This window comes from Dipodomys spectabilis, unplaced genomic scaffold, assembly GCF_019054845.1.
Source record: "Dipodomys spectabilis isolate Male_0828 unplaced genomic scaffold, ASM1905484v1 ptg000477l, whole genome shotgun sequence".
NCBI classification, from domain to species: domain Eukaryota; kingdom Metazoa; phylum Chordata; class Mammalia; order Rodentia; family Heteromyidae; genus Dipodomys; species Dipodomys spectabilis.
Genome location: NW_024871154.1, coordinates 336,602 through 352,011, shown reverse-complemented (window position 1 = coordinate 352,011; position 15,410 = coordinate 336,602). Strand labels below are relative to the sequence as shown.

Here is a 15,410-nt window from a genome sequence, read left to right as displayed (position 1 = left end):
AAGTTGTATAGTTCATTTCCAACATAGTATCTAGGGAGTATCACTTCTGAAATAGTTCACTCTGTCCCACTGTTTCTGTGTTTTCCCTTCCCCTCCCCAAATCAGATAAACTTACAAACAAGACAAAGGGAACAGCCATATAATTCAGTGACAAAAGAGAATAAACAAAAGAAAAAATGAAAAAAGAACCTCAAACAGTACAATAAAAAAAACTCTCGCTTCCATTTCTTGGAGTTCATTTGGATATGATCATATGCACATAGCTATTGAGCCCTTGTGAGCCTCTCCTAAAAATATTCTCCTTTGGTCTTACTGTGTGAATGTTTACAATCCTGTTTATCATTTCCAAGTATAATTCTTGTTTTTGTTTTTTTTTTTTTTTTTTTTTACTATCCATTGGTCTTACTTGTAGATTTATAGACACATTCTAATTATTACTAATGAGAGAAACCATGCAATCTATGTTTCTTTGGGTCTGGCTTACTTCATCTAATATAATATTTTCCAGTTCTTTCCATTTCCTTATGAATGGGACAATGTCATTCTTTCTGATGGAAGCATAGAATTCTATCGTGTATATATAGCACATTTTCTTGATCCATTCATCCACTGAGGGGCATCTGGGTTGTTCCATAGCTTAGCTATGGTAAATAATGCTGCAACGAATGTAGTTGTTCTGGTAGCTTTAGTGTGGTCTTGTTTGTGATCATTTGGGTAAAGGCCCAAGTGTAGGATTGCTGGATCATAAGGGAGCTCTATGTTTAGCTTTTTGAGGAAACTCCATACTGCTTTCCAGAGTGGCTGAACAAGTTTACAGTGTAATAGTGTTCCCTTTTGGCCACATCCCTGCCGGCTCTGTTATTGTTACTTTTCTAGATATGAGCATCCTAACTGGATGAGGGGGAATCTCAATGTTGTTGTGATTTGCATTTCTTTTATGGCTAGAGATGTTGAATATCTCCTCATGTGTCTATTGGCCATTCTTACTTCTTCTGAGAAGTCTTTAAGTTTTTTAGCCAATTTATTAGTTGGGTTGTTGTTTCTTTGAGGAGTTGTTTTTGAGGGGTTTAATTTTTGAGCTTTAAGTATATTTTAGATATGAGGCCCATGTTTGATGTATACGTAATAAAGATCTTCTCCCATTCTGTGGGCTTTCCATTGATCTTGCTAGCTATGTCCTTTGCTATGCAGAAACTCTTCAGTTTGGTGCAATTCTATTTATCCAATCTTTGATTTGTTGTATTTCTGGATCTTTACTTAGGAAGTTTTGTCCTGTGCCATGGAGCCCTAGTGTTTCCCCTGTTCTCCTGTAATATTTTCAGGGTATGCGGCCTTACATTGAGGTCTTTGATCCATTTGAAATTGATTCTAGTGCAGAGTGATAGATAAGCATCTACCTTGTTTTCTGCACAATGCATAGCCAGTTCTACCAACACCATTTCTTGAAGAGGCTGTCTTTCTTCCATCCCGTGATTTTGGCTCCCTTATCAAATACTAGGTGCTATAGGTCTGTGGGTTCATTTCTGGGTCTTCTATTCCATTGGTCCTCAGGCCTATTCTTACTTTGGGCAGTCTTTTCTAAAGCCCCCATGGCACCACAGTGATTTTTTACACAGCTTCTCAGCCCCACAGAGAGCCAGGTTTGGGTTTGTGACCTCCTGTAGGTATGACAGAGCTGGAGAGCTCCTGGGAGAAGGCAGAGAAGAGGCAGTTATAAGTTTGTAAGTTTTCCTTCACGTGTGTCTCTTTCAACAACTCCTTCTTCACAAGCCTTCTGAATTATGACCAAGGACTGGAGGGCATCATGGTCCCAACCTCTCCCCCATCCCCAGCCAGGCTGCAATGGTCCTGAAAGATCTCTCCAAAGCAAAGGTGCTTGGCCAGGTTGGGCATCCTGGAACTGGCACTTAGCTGGAGCCCAAAGCTGAGTCCTTGTCACTTCAGCCTGCTAGTCATCCTCTACCACTTTAGTTATATGCCACAACATTTTCCCCACCATTGATGGCCTCCATTCTGCACCCTGCCACTCCCCAGCTCTTCCATGACTCCTCACAGGAGAAGCCATAGGGCCTGGAGTGTCTATGACACCCTCCCCCAACACACACACACACACACACACACAGACACACAGACACACACACACACACAGACACACACACACACACACACACACACACACACACACACACACACACACACACACACACACACCCGGGTGCTCTCTGAACCATCAGTGATCTCTGGATGCCTTGAGGGGGCTCATACTGAGCCTTCTTCCTTTCCTCTAGTCTGGGCAGCAGAGGGCAGTATGGCCACTGCTCAGGACACTATGTGTGGGTGCTTCCTGAGATTGCAGAAACAGCTAGACTAGAACTGTGAGTAGTTCCTGTTGTACCCTCAGAGTTTTATTTTGTGCAGATCCTGGGCTTAAAATCAGGACCTGGGCACTGTCTCTGAGCTTCTGTGCTCAAAGCTAGTGTTTACCATGTGAATCATACCTCCATTTTTGGCTTTTTTTTTTTTCGGTGGGTGGGTGGTGTTAATTGTAGATGAGAGTCTCCCGGGGCTTGCCTGTCTGGACTAGTTTCTAACTGTGATCCTCAGATCTCAGCCTCCTGAGTAGCTAGATTTACAAGCATAAACCATTGATGCTTGGCTTTTAGATTATTTTTATTTTTGCCCCATGCTTGAGAACTTTACCTGGGAGTAGGGACTTGGGTGGTTTGACACTGCACTGTCAAAAGACACAGCTCACTGGGCATCATTGACTTACACTTGTAATTCTAGCTACTCAGGAGGCTGAGGTCTGAATATGGTGGTTCAAAGCCAGCCTTGGCAGGAAAGTCCATTAGACTCTTATCTCAAATGAACTACTAAAAAGCCAGAAATTGAGCTATCGCTCAAAGTGGTAGAACACTAGCCTTGAGCAGAAAAATTTAGGGACAGTGCCCAGGCCCTGAGTTCAAGCCCTAGGACCGGTAAACACACACACACACACACACACACACACACACACACATACACACACACAAGACACCACATGGCTCTATATTTCCGTGCTGTCTTGGGTACTACAAAAAGGATGTCGGTAAGATGGGGTGGGGGCAAAGCAAGCAATCTTAGGTCCAGGAACCAGGTGTGCATAGAGACTCTGCTCAGTGTGTGTGCTTCTGTTGTCTCTGTACTCTGGACAAGTCTTACCATCTATCTACTGGGATTTGGCAAAGTTCTGCCCTTCTCTGTGGCCTTCAGCCAGCTGAGAGTGACTCTCCTGAGAGCCCAGAGCACACATCTGTGTTTCTTTCTCATCTGTCCGGTCTCCTCCGTGGAACCTGGGTTCCTCAAGGGCAGACCCCATCCACATGACTGAACATGACCCCTATTCATATGACTGAGCATGACCCACGTTTATGGGACTGCACATGACCCCACTGATGAGAGCACACAGGACGGCTCTTACTTTGCTCAGACCTCAGCCCTTGCTTGTTCCCAAGGCAACCACTGCCCTGGGGTCTGCGAGTATTTGGGGATGGTATGGAACACCTGGTCTTTGCCATCTCCCTGTACTTCCTGGGGACTTGATGTGTGCTCCTATCTGGGAGGATAGAGACACAAACTGTCCAACCTTCACGCTTCAGGATGGAATGCAGTGAGGGTCGTCCCCAGATATCAGGAAAGGTTTGGGAAGCTCCTTCCTCATGAGCTGCCCTGGAAGGGTGGCTGTGTAGAACCTCCGTGGGACGCAGGACCTTCCATTCCCAGGAACATGCTGGCCCAGCCTTGGCCCACTTTTGTGCGATAATGATCCCCTCATGAGCTTGATAGAGATGTCTACGTCTGTGAGGTTGACACATTGTGGGGACAGTTTTATTGGGCTGTGGGGTCCCCTTGATAGGCCCAGTAAAAGAGGCAAGTTTCAGGTCTCCTGTTAGACTGCCTAGCGGGATTCCCACGCTCATAAATGGCCTTAATAACTTTCTCTTGCCTTTTATGTGGCTGAGAGAACTGTACTCTGGCTGATAAAAGGTCTCTCAGTGAGAGACCCTGTCACTCCTCCATCTTCGTTTTGTGCTTGAGATCTATGCTACACAGCTAGAGGCATGGCCAACTGCTCCTACCGCCTCAGATCCAGCTGTAGGCCCAGGAACTTCAGCTCCTACTCTGCTGTGGTGCCCAAGCCTGGGGGTCACAGCTGTGTCAGTGTCATGGCCTCCCAAGGGGGCAGTCCCAGGGGACCGGACTACAGATACCTCCGGGACTTCAGCAGCAGGAGCCTGTGTGCAGTGGGGTCCCCCAGGATGGCAGTGAGTTGCAAACCACCCCTCCGTAGTGGACGCAGCAGCTTTGGCTACCGTGCAGGAGGCATTGGCGGGCCCAGCCCATCCTACATCACCACCGTGAGCATCAACGAGAGCCTTCTGACACCCCTCAACCTGGAGATCGACCCCAATGCGCAGTGTGTGAAGCACGAGGAGAAGGAGCAGATCAAGTGTCTTAACAACAAGTTTGCGGCCTTCATTGACAAGGTGGGTGTCTGGTCCTCATTGGCTCCCAGGGACTTGGAATCTGGTGATCAGAGCTGGGCTCCATTTCTCCTGCCACCAACTAGTCCATGACCTAGAGATGTGGCTGCATTTTAGGCCTTGCTTTTCAAAGGTTGCTGTGATAGACAAGGGCAATGATGAAGATGAGGATGCCAGACAGATATGGGCGGGGGAGGGGAGGTATTGCTGATGTTCACCTATCAGCAAGCCAAACAGCAAGCCTGTGGTCCATCTTCTGGATTCCAGCTTGTGCACAATACAAGGGCGTAGGTGGGCACACAGGGGTTTCAGAAGACATGCTGCCATCTCCAACATAGTAGAGGACCCTTGAGGACCAAGAGGGGCTGGAGACGGGGGCCTCATAGCAAGGCTTTGACTCCTCAGGACCTCTGCTCCAAGTTCCCTGCACCCACACATCCTTGGATTAAAGGCAGCCAGATAAGAAGCTGCTGGATGGCACTTGCCTGACATTGGAGTTCCATGTGCAGACCCCTCTGGTTTTCTTTGGCCCTCCGAGAACTCACAGGCTCAAGGTGTGTGTGTGTGTATGAAACAGCCACTGAAAGCCAAGGCTGGAAAGGCCCATCGTCCAGGGCTACCAGAGTCAGTGTGCCAATGCTCAGGGACTGTGTAAGAAGGTGTACACCAGGGTGATGGTGTGCATGGGGGGAAGGAGACTCTGCTCTCAGACAGGCACAGTCCTCAAAGTCCTCAAAATGAGCACCCTATAGGCAAAGTTGCTGTACATCTATTCTTCCTTATTTTCCTTTCAGGGCCTGAGTGCTGTCCCTGACCTTCTTTTGCTCAAGGCTAGTGCCCTACCACTTGAGCGGTAGCTCCACTTTCCAGTTTTTGCTGGTTAATTAGAGATAAGTGTAGATTAGAGATAGGAGTTCATTAGAGATAATGTGTAGTCTTTCAGAGCAGCCAACCAGAGGGCTGCCTGCTGCAGTCTCAACCCCCAGGCAGATGCCTTTTGGTTAATCCTTTCTCGTAAGTATGGTGTGAATAGCTGTGAATTCTTTGTACCAGACTGGTACCAGACTGGAACAGCAATCACCTGTTTGGGGGCTGGTAGCAGCAAATGGAAGTGTGTGGGTGAGTGGCAGGTCAACAAATGAAGCCTTACTAAGCATGGTGCTGCCTGGGGGAAGGGGGAGTAGAGGGTGGGGGATGGAGGCTGCTATTCACCACCAACCACTGGCCTAACATCGCCAGAGAGTCAGCACCTAATTAGGTATCTGTAAAACTAAGGATGTAGCTCAAGTAGAAGGCACAAAACAAAGAACCAAAAGTTGTGTGCAGGTAGAATAGGCCTGTAGACTCCATACACAAATTGGTGTATTCTGTGCCTTACTTAGTTCATAGTGAGTGAAGCTCAGAAAGAATGAGGCACAATGAGCTGGCTGCTGGCGGAGTTAGGTAGTCAGGGTCTCTTAATTCCTGGCTAGGGCAACTCTCTTCCCAGGCTCAGTGTCCCAGGATCAGAATAAGTGCAAATTATTGTGAGTGCCTTTTTTCTTTTCTTTCTTTTTCCTTCCTTCTTCCTCCCTCCCTCCCTCCCTCCCTCCCTCCCTCCTTCCCTTCCTTCCTTCTTTCTTTCCTTCCTTCCTTCTCCCTTCCTCTCTTCCCTCCCTTCTTCCTTCTATAGTGTTGCTGAGCTGCACCCCAGCTCATCAGCAGGTGCATTTTTAAATTGCTATTATACAAATGCCCACAGACATTTAAATGGTATAAATAGGCTTTCTCACAAGCTTTACATCACGGTTTGCAGGGCTGTTCCCCAAGGTATTCAGGCTTTGGGCAGGATTGCGTTCCATGTGGTTGTAGGACTGGGGACTCTGGCCCCTTGCCGGCTGGCTGCCAGAGGTGGCTTTCAGCTTCTGGAGTCCATTCACAGTCCTTGGCTAGTGGTCTTTTCTCTCCCCCACTTTCAGAGTCAGTAATATTGGGTTATGTCCAAATCTCTCTTACTATTCTTCCTCTTCCTCTTCCTCCTCCTCCTCCTCCTTCTACTCCAAAGAGCCCCCATGACTACTTTGGCTCACCTGAATAATCCAGAAAGATCTCCCAAGCTTCAGATCCATGGTCTTCATTCCAGAGGCAAGATTCCTTTGGCTATGTAACATGACATGTTCATAGGTCCCAGCGATTTGAGTCATTACTTAATTTATCACAGCAGTTCCTTCTGTGTAGAATGAACTAATGATGGCAACTTGTAGGCTCTTTCAGGAAGATGGGGATCGATTATCACCTACCCTTTCCAACGTTACCAATGATTTGGTTTCCTTGGGATGGTCACAGTGTGCTGCAGGGCAGAGGTCAACCCCAAGAGCAGAGAAAGCTCTGAAGAGAACAGCATCTCCCCCACAGGCTCCCCACTGAGTCCTTTCCTCCATTCTGAATGGCAGGTGCGCTTCCTGGAGCAGCAGCACAAGTTGCTGGAGACCAAATGGCAGTTCTACCAGAACCGCAAGTGCTGTGAGAGCAACCTGGAGCCGCTGTTCAGTAGTCACATCGAGATGCTGAGGAGGGAGGCTGAGTGTGTGGAGACTGACAGAGGGAGGCTGGCTGCAGAGCTCAGTCATGTGCAGGAAGCAATGGACGGCTACAAGAAGAAGTGAGCATGACAGGGCTGTCATAGTTATAGAGAGTGGAGCAATTTGAGGGCATACATTCTGAGGGCTTGTATGAAGAAAGTTGGTCATGAGTTCTTGTATATCAGCCCAGCTGTGCCAGCATGGATGGATAGGGAAAGACCCTGGAGATATCTGGAGAATGATATGGCTGATGACATTAATCGATTGCAGTCACTGTAACCTTGAATCTGATCTTGGAAGATCAACATTCAAATGAGCCCATGGGGCAAAGTAATGTACACACATGCTTTTCAGTGGGCAGAGGTCTGTCTAGTCCTTAGGCATATGAGAGCTGGTAATTATAAGTATTTATTGCAGTTCACATTTCCCTGTAATTAAGATGTTGTGGAAACCTACTCTGGGAACTTTACTTTTCCTTGTCAGCTGGAGTGGGGGTAGGGGCTGAGGTGGTGTCGCCCCAGGGAAGATCAGGCCAGTGGGAGAAGAGTGGGGAAATGTTGATCTAGGGGCTGCTTCTGTGGATTCAAGTCCTGGAATCTGGGGTGGGAATATCAGGACTTTATACTGGATGGCTTCAGAGAGTTTCATGATTAGCACCATTTTAGAAGTGAAAGACTCCAGGGAACATATGTCTGCTTTTCACTCATCCTACAAATATTTCCTGTATAAGAGACAGAGAAGCCAGGCGCCAGTGGCTCATACCTGTAATCCTGGATACTCAAGAGGCTGATCTGAGGATCATGGTTCAAAGCCAGCCCCTGCAGGAAAGTCCATGAGACTCCTATCACCAATTAATCATCAGAAAACCAGAAGTGGTACTGTGGCTCAAAGTGATAGGGTGCTAGTCTTGAGCTACCAAGTTCAGGGACAGCACCCAGGCAGGCCCAAAGTTCAAATCCCATGATTGATGTGTTGAGAGAGAGAGACAGACAGAGAGACAGACAAGACAGAGAGACAGAGACAGAGAATCAGAAAGAGATAGAGACGGAGAGATTAAATGACTTGACTCTGGTGCTACTGTGATTGTAATCCAAACTCAGTTCACAGTGAAATGTTGAATTTTTTTCCCTCAGTACTGGGGCTTGACCTGAGGCCTAAGCATTGTCCCTTAGCTTTTTATCCGCTCAAGACAAGAGCTCTACCACTTGAGCCACACTTCCACTTCTGGCTTTTTGGTGGTTAATTGGAGATAAGAGTCTCTTTTCTGGCCAGGCTGGCTTCAAACTGGGATCTTCAGATCTCAACCTCCTGAGTACCTAGGATTACAGATGTAAGTCATTAGTGCCCAGGTCTTTAGATGGGTACTTTGTGGCTGGGGAATATAACTTCCATGGAGGCCATACCTCTTATCCAAGATACACAGAGAATAAGCGGAAGACCAGCGAGGGCTGCAGCCCTGAGCTCAGGCTGGCCAGCCCTCCCCTGTGCTCTCTCTGTAGGTATGAAGAGGAGTTGGCCCTCAGGGCCACAGCCGAAAATGAGTTTGTGCTGCTGAAGAAGGTGAGTGTCTCCTCCCACATATGGAGAATGATGTTGTGGATACTGGAGACTGGGTATTGTGTCATGTTCCCATGAGTCCAGTGGTTGGTTGGTGGGAAGGCATTCAGCCCCCTGGCCATTGACAATGGAATGATTTGGTTGTGGAAGCCATCTTGGCCTCTGTATAGCAACTGAGACTGGTCTAATGGAAGCCATTCTCATAGTTGGACTGTCAACAACCTGGTTAACTGAAATGTTCACTTTTGAAATCTGTTATGTGACAGGCACTGGTGGGTCACACCTGGAATCCTAGCTACTCAGAAGGCTGAGATTTGAGGACTGTGGTTTGAAGCCAGCCAGGGAGAAAAGGTTGTGAGAGTCTTATCTCCAACTCTGGAAATGGAGTTGTCATTTAGCAATAGGTTACACATCCAGGTTAGATTTTAAGTGTGGTATGGAAGGATAAGGCCAGGCCAGAGGCAGAGAGGTGGTTAGAAATAGCCTCAAGGCATGCAGCATGCAGAGGCTCAATGCGTAGTCTGGGCAAGTGTGCCCACCCTCTTTGCCCTATCTCTACTAGGACATCGACAGTGCCTATTTACGCAAGGCCGACCTAGAAGCCAATGTGGAGTCGCTGAGGGAGGAGACTGTCTTCCTACAGTCCCTCTACGAGCAGGTAAGAGAAGGGAGAAGGATGAGAAGACATCTCTGTAGGGCTGTATCTGGTCCTGGTTCTTGGATCCTGGCTAAAGTTTGTGTTCCCCTACTTTCTTGCCTTCTGTGACCAGATGGGATTTCTTTCCCTCATAATCAGACCTCCTTTCAAAATGGAAGTGGGTGATGTCCTTTGTTGTAGAGAATTTGAAAGACTGTGATTCATTCTCTGCCCACTTAGACAGGTGATTGATTCAAGAACTGTGAAAACCAAATTGTAGCAATTCAAGACCTCAACTCTGGTTGTGGTCAGCTCCAGCCCAGCCCTGACCAGGAGTTCATCTATAGATGGGGAAATCCACATACAAATTGACCCCTACTCCCCAGACCTGGAGCCATGGCCTAAATCCTTCCTTTTACCGCTAAGGTTTAGAATCCTTTGAAGAGACAGGATCAGAGGCAGGGTTTGCAGTACAGGCTATAGGTTGTGTCTCCCACAGGAAATCTGCTACCTTCAGTCCCAGATTTCAGAAACTTCAGTTGTGGTGAAGATGGACAACAGCCGGGAGCTGAACATGGACATGGTGGTGGCTGAGATCAAGGCTCAGTATGATGACATTGCCAGCCGCAGCCGGGCTGAGGCTGAGTCCTGGTATCAGACCAAGGTACATGACAGGGCTGATATGGCCCATCAAGCTCCCCAGAACGGCAACTGAGGGCCTTACTAGAGCAGGGGTGGGGCTTGGGGCCCCAGCAAAACTATGGGCTGGCTAGTCAGACTCTACCAGGACGTCCTACTAAAACAGGACTTTTAGGCTCCGGTTCCAACCTCCAGGGTTACTGCACATCAAGTCTTGCCACTCACCCTAGCATGCAAAATAAAAGGAAAAGTATTGGTGAAGGGCAGAGACAGGAGACTTGAGGCATGGGCAGCTGCCAGAAAAGGCAAAGTGAGCATTGCAGGCCACCTTCAGCTCTCTTTGGGGTACAGACATGAGCTTCGGGTTTCTATATAAAAAAGAATAGCCAGTTACCTGTGGTTTTGCCTATAATCCCAGCTACTTAGGAGTCTGAGATCTGAGGATTACAGTTCAAAGCCAGCAAAGGCAGGAAAGTCTATGAGATTCTTATCTCCAATTAACCACAAAAAAGCTAGAAGCGGAACTGTAGTTCAAGTGGTAGAGCTCTAGGCTTGAGCACAAAAGCTCAAGGACAGCACCCAGGCCCTGAACTCAAGCCCTAGTACTGGCATACACACAACAACAAAAAAAAAAGATAAAGAAGAAGATAGACAAAAGAAAAAAAGCAAGGAGGAAAAGAAGGAAAGAGAGAGAAAGAATAAGAAAAAGAATTAGGGCAGGGTTGAGAGGTATGCATAAGCCGTCCTGGTGAAGGTCAGATGTGGCCTGGCTGCCCATTATCTCAGTCCTGGTTTGGGAAGGAGCTCTGGAGAAACTGTTATAGCTGTTTGTCCTTTGAGGGGACCATCTGGTCAGGATGAACAAGTCATTGTTGCCTGTCAGGTGGTCTGTCCTAAGGAGACCCGGCTGCTCCCTTTCTCAGAGGCAGTTTCCCCATCCCTACTTATAAACATATTGGCAATCAGTTCCGTCCCTCCTAGATTCCAAGGTGACTGCAAGGTGAATGGCTCAGAAGAAAGACAGGGGCAGAAGGGAGACTGAGAAGCCAAGTGTGTCTCCTGCCTTTAGTTCATTCATAAGGCCCAAAGGAGCCAGCGCTTTTCAGTAAAATCAGTTGAAGTACCTGCCCCAAATACCATGATCTCAAGCCACCACCGTGTCTGTTTGTTTACCCTCCAACTGTAGTGTGAAGAGATGAAGGCCACCGTGGACCAGCAGGGTGAGAACCTGCGCAGAAGCAAGGAAGAGCTCAACGAACTGAACCGCATGATTCAGAGGCTGACAGCAGAGGTGGAAAGTGCCAAGCAGCAGGTCGGGCTGCCCAAGGCATCTCTGCTTCTGCTCTGCCGCTGCTTTGCTCCATTCTTCAGGGACTGCCTCTATCGTTGGAGAGGCTTATGCCTTACCTGTGCAGGGGGCTTGCCCTTCTATGATCTGGATCTCGTGGATTTGATAGGTGTCAAGTGTCATCTAGTTGTTAAGCTGAATTTTTTTGTTGCTCTGGTTAACTAGTGATGAAAACTATCTCTTTATGTGCTTACTAATCACTTGCATTTCCCTTTCTGAGCATGGTCTATTTGTGTCATCTGCCTCATTTCCTATTGAGACCCTGTCTTTTGTGTTTCTTCCCTCCCTTCTTTCCTCCTTCCCTCCCTCCCTCCACCTCTCTTGCTTTATTTCCTTCTTATTCTCTGTCTCCCTCCTTCTCATCTTTCCTTCCTTCTTTCCCTCTCTCTCTTTCTCTCTCTCTTTCTTTCTTCCTTTCTTTCTTCCTTTCTTTCTTTCCTTCTTTCTTTCTTCCTTTCTTTCCTTCTTTCCTTTCTTTTCTTCTTTCTTTCTTTCCTTCTTTCCATCTGTGCCAGTACTGGAGCTTGAACTCAGGGCCTAGTGCTATCCCTTAGCTACCACTTGAGTCACAGTTCCATTTCTGGATTTGGAGTGGTTAATTGGAAATAAGAGTCTCATGGACTTTCTTGTCTAGGCTGGCTTCAAACCTTGATCTTAGATCTCAGTCTCACAATTAGCTGGGATTACAGGCCTGTGCCACAGGTGAAAGATGATCTCATCTTCTTTCCTTGGTGAACTTGGAGCCTTACCTCTTGTGTTGTATGTAGATCAGAACCCTTCACCGATTATATACATGCTGCAATTAATTATCTTCTCTCAATCTGTCATTGTCTGTTCAAATTGTCTGTTCTCCATTACTGAGCAGACATCTTCTACCTCAGTGTGGACAAATCTTAATAGTCTTTCCCTTAAAGGATTATATTTGAGAAGTTTTTTTTGGGGGGGGGAGCGTCCGGTCATGGGGCCTGAACTCTGGGCCTAGGCGCTGTCCCTCAGCTCTTCAGCTCAAGGCTAGTGCTCTACCACCTGAGCCACAGTGCCACTTCCAGGTTTTTTCTTTTTGCTTATGTGGTGCTGGGGAATCGAATCCAGGGCCTCATGCATGCAAGGCAAGTGCTCTACCACTGAGCCACCTTCCCAGCCCCATATTTGAGAAGTTTTGAAGTAATAAACATGTCTATTATCTCAAATGAATGTCCTCACACTTAGAACTTCAGTCTTTTTAAGCTTTATTTTTGTCTATACAGGGCAGAGGACTCTAATTTTCCTGCACATCGTAAACAGAGTGTGTAATGCATTCTCTCACCCTATTTGAGACACCACCACACTGAGTTCACACACATTCCTGCCTCAGTTTCCATTATTTTATTTTTGCACGTCTGTTCTCAACTAGCATACAAGATGCACCCCAGGACAGCCTTGCTACTGTTAATAGCAGAGTAATGAAACATAGGGGTATTTGTAGAAGTGAAGCTGAGAAGATTCAGAGTAGTCCCCAATGTGACTTGGCTCGGGGTCCTTTGCACTGTGGGTATGCTGCCCTCAGTGAGAGGGAGGGGCAACTGCCAGCTAGTATGTTGGAATGTGTTGCAATGAACCAATGAATGAGACCCTGTACAGCGGCCTCTGTCATATAGAAATACAGGCAAAATGAGCTTGTTTTTCCAAGTAGTACAGGAACGGAGTCAAGAACTTTGTGCTTGCTAGACTGTTCTACCACTGAGTCACATCCTTAGCCTCCCCTCCCCTCTTCTTTTATTTTGCTTTAGTTATTTTTCAAGTAGGAAATTGCATTCCTATCCTCTCTTTGCCTAGTCTGGGTGGCCTCAAATTACCATCCTCCAATCTTCCGACTATCTGAGATTCCAAGGCTATGCCACCATGCCTGGCCCGAAAAAAAGTGACCATTTTAAATGGAAGTAAATAAGGATAATCAAAGCCATTGGAGATCCATCAAGAGCCCACATCACATCTGTGAAAGAGACTTGTCAACGATCAATGATGTACAAACTCCTTTCCTTTCTCTCCTTCCACCAGCGCTGCAAGCTAGAGACAGCCATAGTGGAGGCAGAGAAGCAAGGAGAGGCAGCCCTCATGGATGCCCGCTGCAAGCTGGCAGGGCTGGAGGAGGCCCTGCAGAAGGGCAAGCAGGACATGGCCTGCCTGCTGAAGGAGTACCAGGAGGTGATGAACTCCAAGCTGGGCCTGGATGTGGAGATCATCACTTACCGCAAACTACTGGAGGGAGAGGAAAGCCGGTGAGGACAACAGCTCTGAGATCCCCTAATGCCCACACCACAGAGCTAGAATAGTCCCTCCATAGACTAGAATCCTCTGAGTAGAGAAGATTTGAAGTGGTATCAGTTCATCCATTTTGCAGATAAGCTAAAATGACATGAGTTGTCTGCAGAAGCAGAGGAAATTGACTCTGATGGCTCACCCACTCTTCTTCCTTACAGGTTGTGTGAAGGTGTGGGAGCAGTCAATATCTGTAAGTTTTGGTGCAAGGCTCTCTGTCTCTCTGTCTCTGTCTCTCTCTCCCTCTCTCTCTCTGTATATCTCTGTCTCTGTCTCTCTCTAATCTTAAAATAAGATTGCATCTATCTGGGAATTGAGTGTCAGTCTATGGGACCATAGGTGAAGGACAGAGCTGGTCTCTGGGAAATGGACAGATTAATGCTACAAATTATTTGCTCCTTCTCTGGGTGCTGTAATCCTAGCTACTCGGGAAGTTACAACCATGCTGCATGGTTTGAAACTGTACCAGGTAAGAAAGTCTATGAGACTCTTACTTTCAATTAAGCAGCAAAATGCCAGAAGTGGATCTATGGCTCAAGTAGTCGAGCACCAGTCTTGAGTGCAAAAGCTAAGGAACAGCACCAAGGTCTTGAGTTCAAGCCCCAGGATGGGCACTAGGAATATATATATACACATATATATATGTATATATATACATATATATATATCAGAAATTGGCCCTCACATGAGTTCACCTAAAAGCTTACATCAATTTATCAAGAAGCTTATAAAGTGAATGGGTCAAATGCTGACCCCCTAATAGCCTAAGCTGTTCTATTGGTTTCATACACACAGTATGTACCTCATGAGGCTCCTAGTCTTAATACAAAGAAGTGCTAGATTTATATTGTGATTCTCAGGGTCTCTGTATGTAGCCAGTAACCCTGGTCTCTAGGTTTCCACGGTTTCCACAGCCTCAGCCTTTACCTTTCTAGCAACTATATTTCTAAATGATTCCTCTAGTGTGAGACATCAGTTTTTGCTAAACTAGTGTACAAACATCTCAAAACCAGTCAGGTTTGAATAGAGTGAGGGATCAAATTTGTTACTACATTTCTTCTAGAATCAGATGGCTGTGGGCTTAGGTTTTCCTATAGAGTGTTTTGTTGTTGTGTTGTTTTGTTTTGGTTTTTTTTTGGTACCAGTACTTGGGCTTGAACTTACTGCCTGGGTGCTGTCCTTTAGCTTTTCAGCTCTAAGCTGATGCTCTACTACGTGAGCCACAGATTTGCTTATGGCTTTTTCTTGGGGAGATATGAGTCTCATGGACTTTTCTGTCCAGGCTCACTTCAAACTGGTATCCTCAGCTCTCAGCCTTTTAAGTAGTTAGGAATATAGACGTGAGTCTCTGGCGCCCAGCCTTCCAACACACTTGCGTTGTTGGTTCCTCAGGACATGAAGAGAGTTAATCATTGTTTCTAAAAGGTTCTGGGCCTGGTATGAAGAGACTTCTGACCTGGTGTCTCTGTTCACAGGTGTGAGCCGTTCCCAGGGTGGTGTGGTCTGCAGGGACCTTGGTTCCACCGTCTCACGTGGCCTGGGCGGTGTAGCCATCAATGGTGGTGTTCTGTGCTCCCCCTCTGTCATGGGGACCTCCTTTAGTGCAAGATCTGGGAGGTTTGCATAGTCGGGGTGAGATTCTGCACAGTAGGGTCTCTTGGGGATGGCAGGGGGCCAGAAGTGGGACCAGAAGGGGAAAAATCTTTCTTCTTGTGACTAAAAGGTCAGTTTGGTATTTTTCTTTTTCAAGGGATGAATTAACTGTCGCTTCCTTCTTGGAATTATAACTCATTCTTTTTGAGTGCATGCCATAGTTTGGGCAGGGAGCTAGGAAAAGGGATGTGCAG

At 46.9% G+C, this 15,410-nt stretch overlaps 1 protein-coding gene across 1 annotated transcript; it reads left to right on the top strand.

Annotated features, from left to right (window-relative positions):
- Positions 1-4,100: 4,100 nt before the first annotated feature.
- Positions 4,101-15,190, top strand: LOC122098390 (keratin, type II cuticular Hb5-like). Its single transcript, XM_042668795.1, has 9 exons — positions 4,101-4,526; positions 6,956-7,164; positions 8,584-8,644; positions 9,204-9,299; positions 9,778-9,942; positions 11,104-11,229; positions 13,303-13,523; positions 13,725-13,756; positions 15,039-15,190. Exons 1-9 carry the CDS (start codon positions 4,101-4,103, stop codon positions 15,188-15,190), a joined length of 1,488 nt encoding a protein of 495 aa, XP_042524729.1.
- Positions 15,191-15,410: the final 220 nt, after the last annotated feature.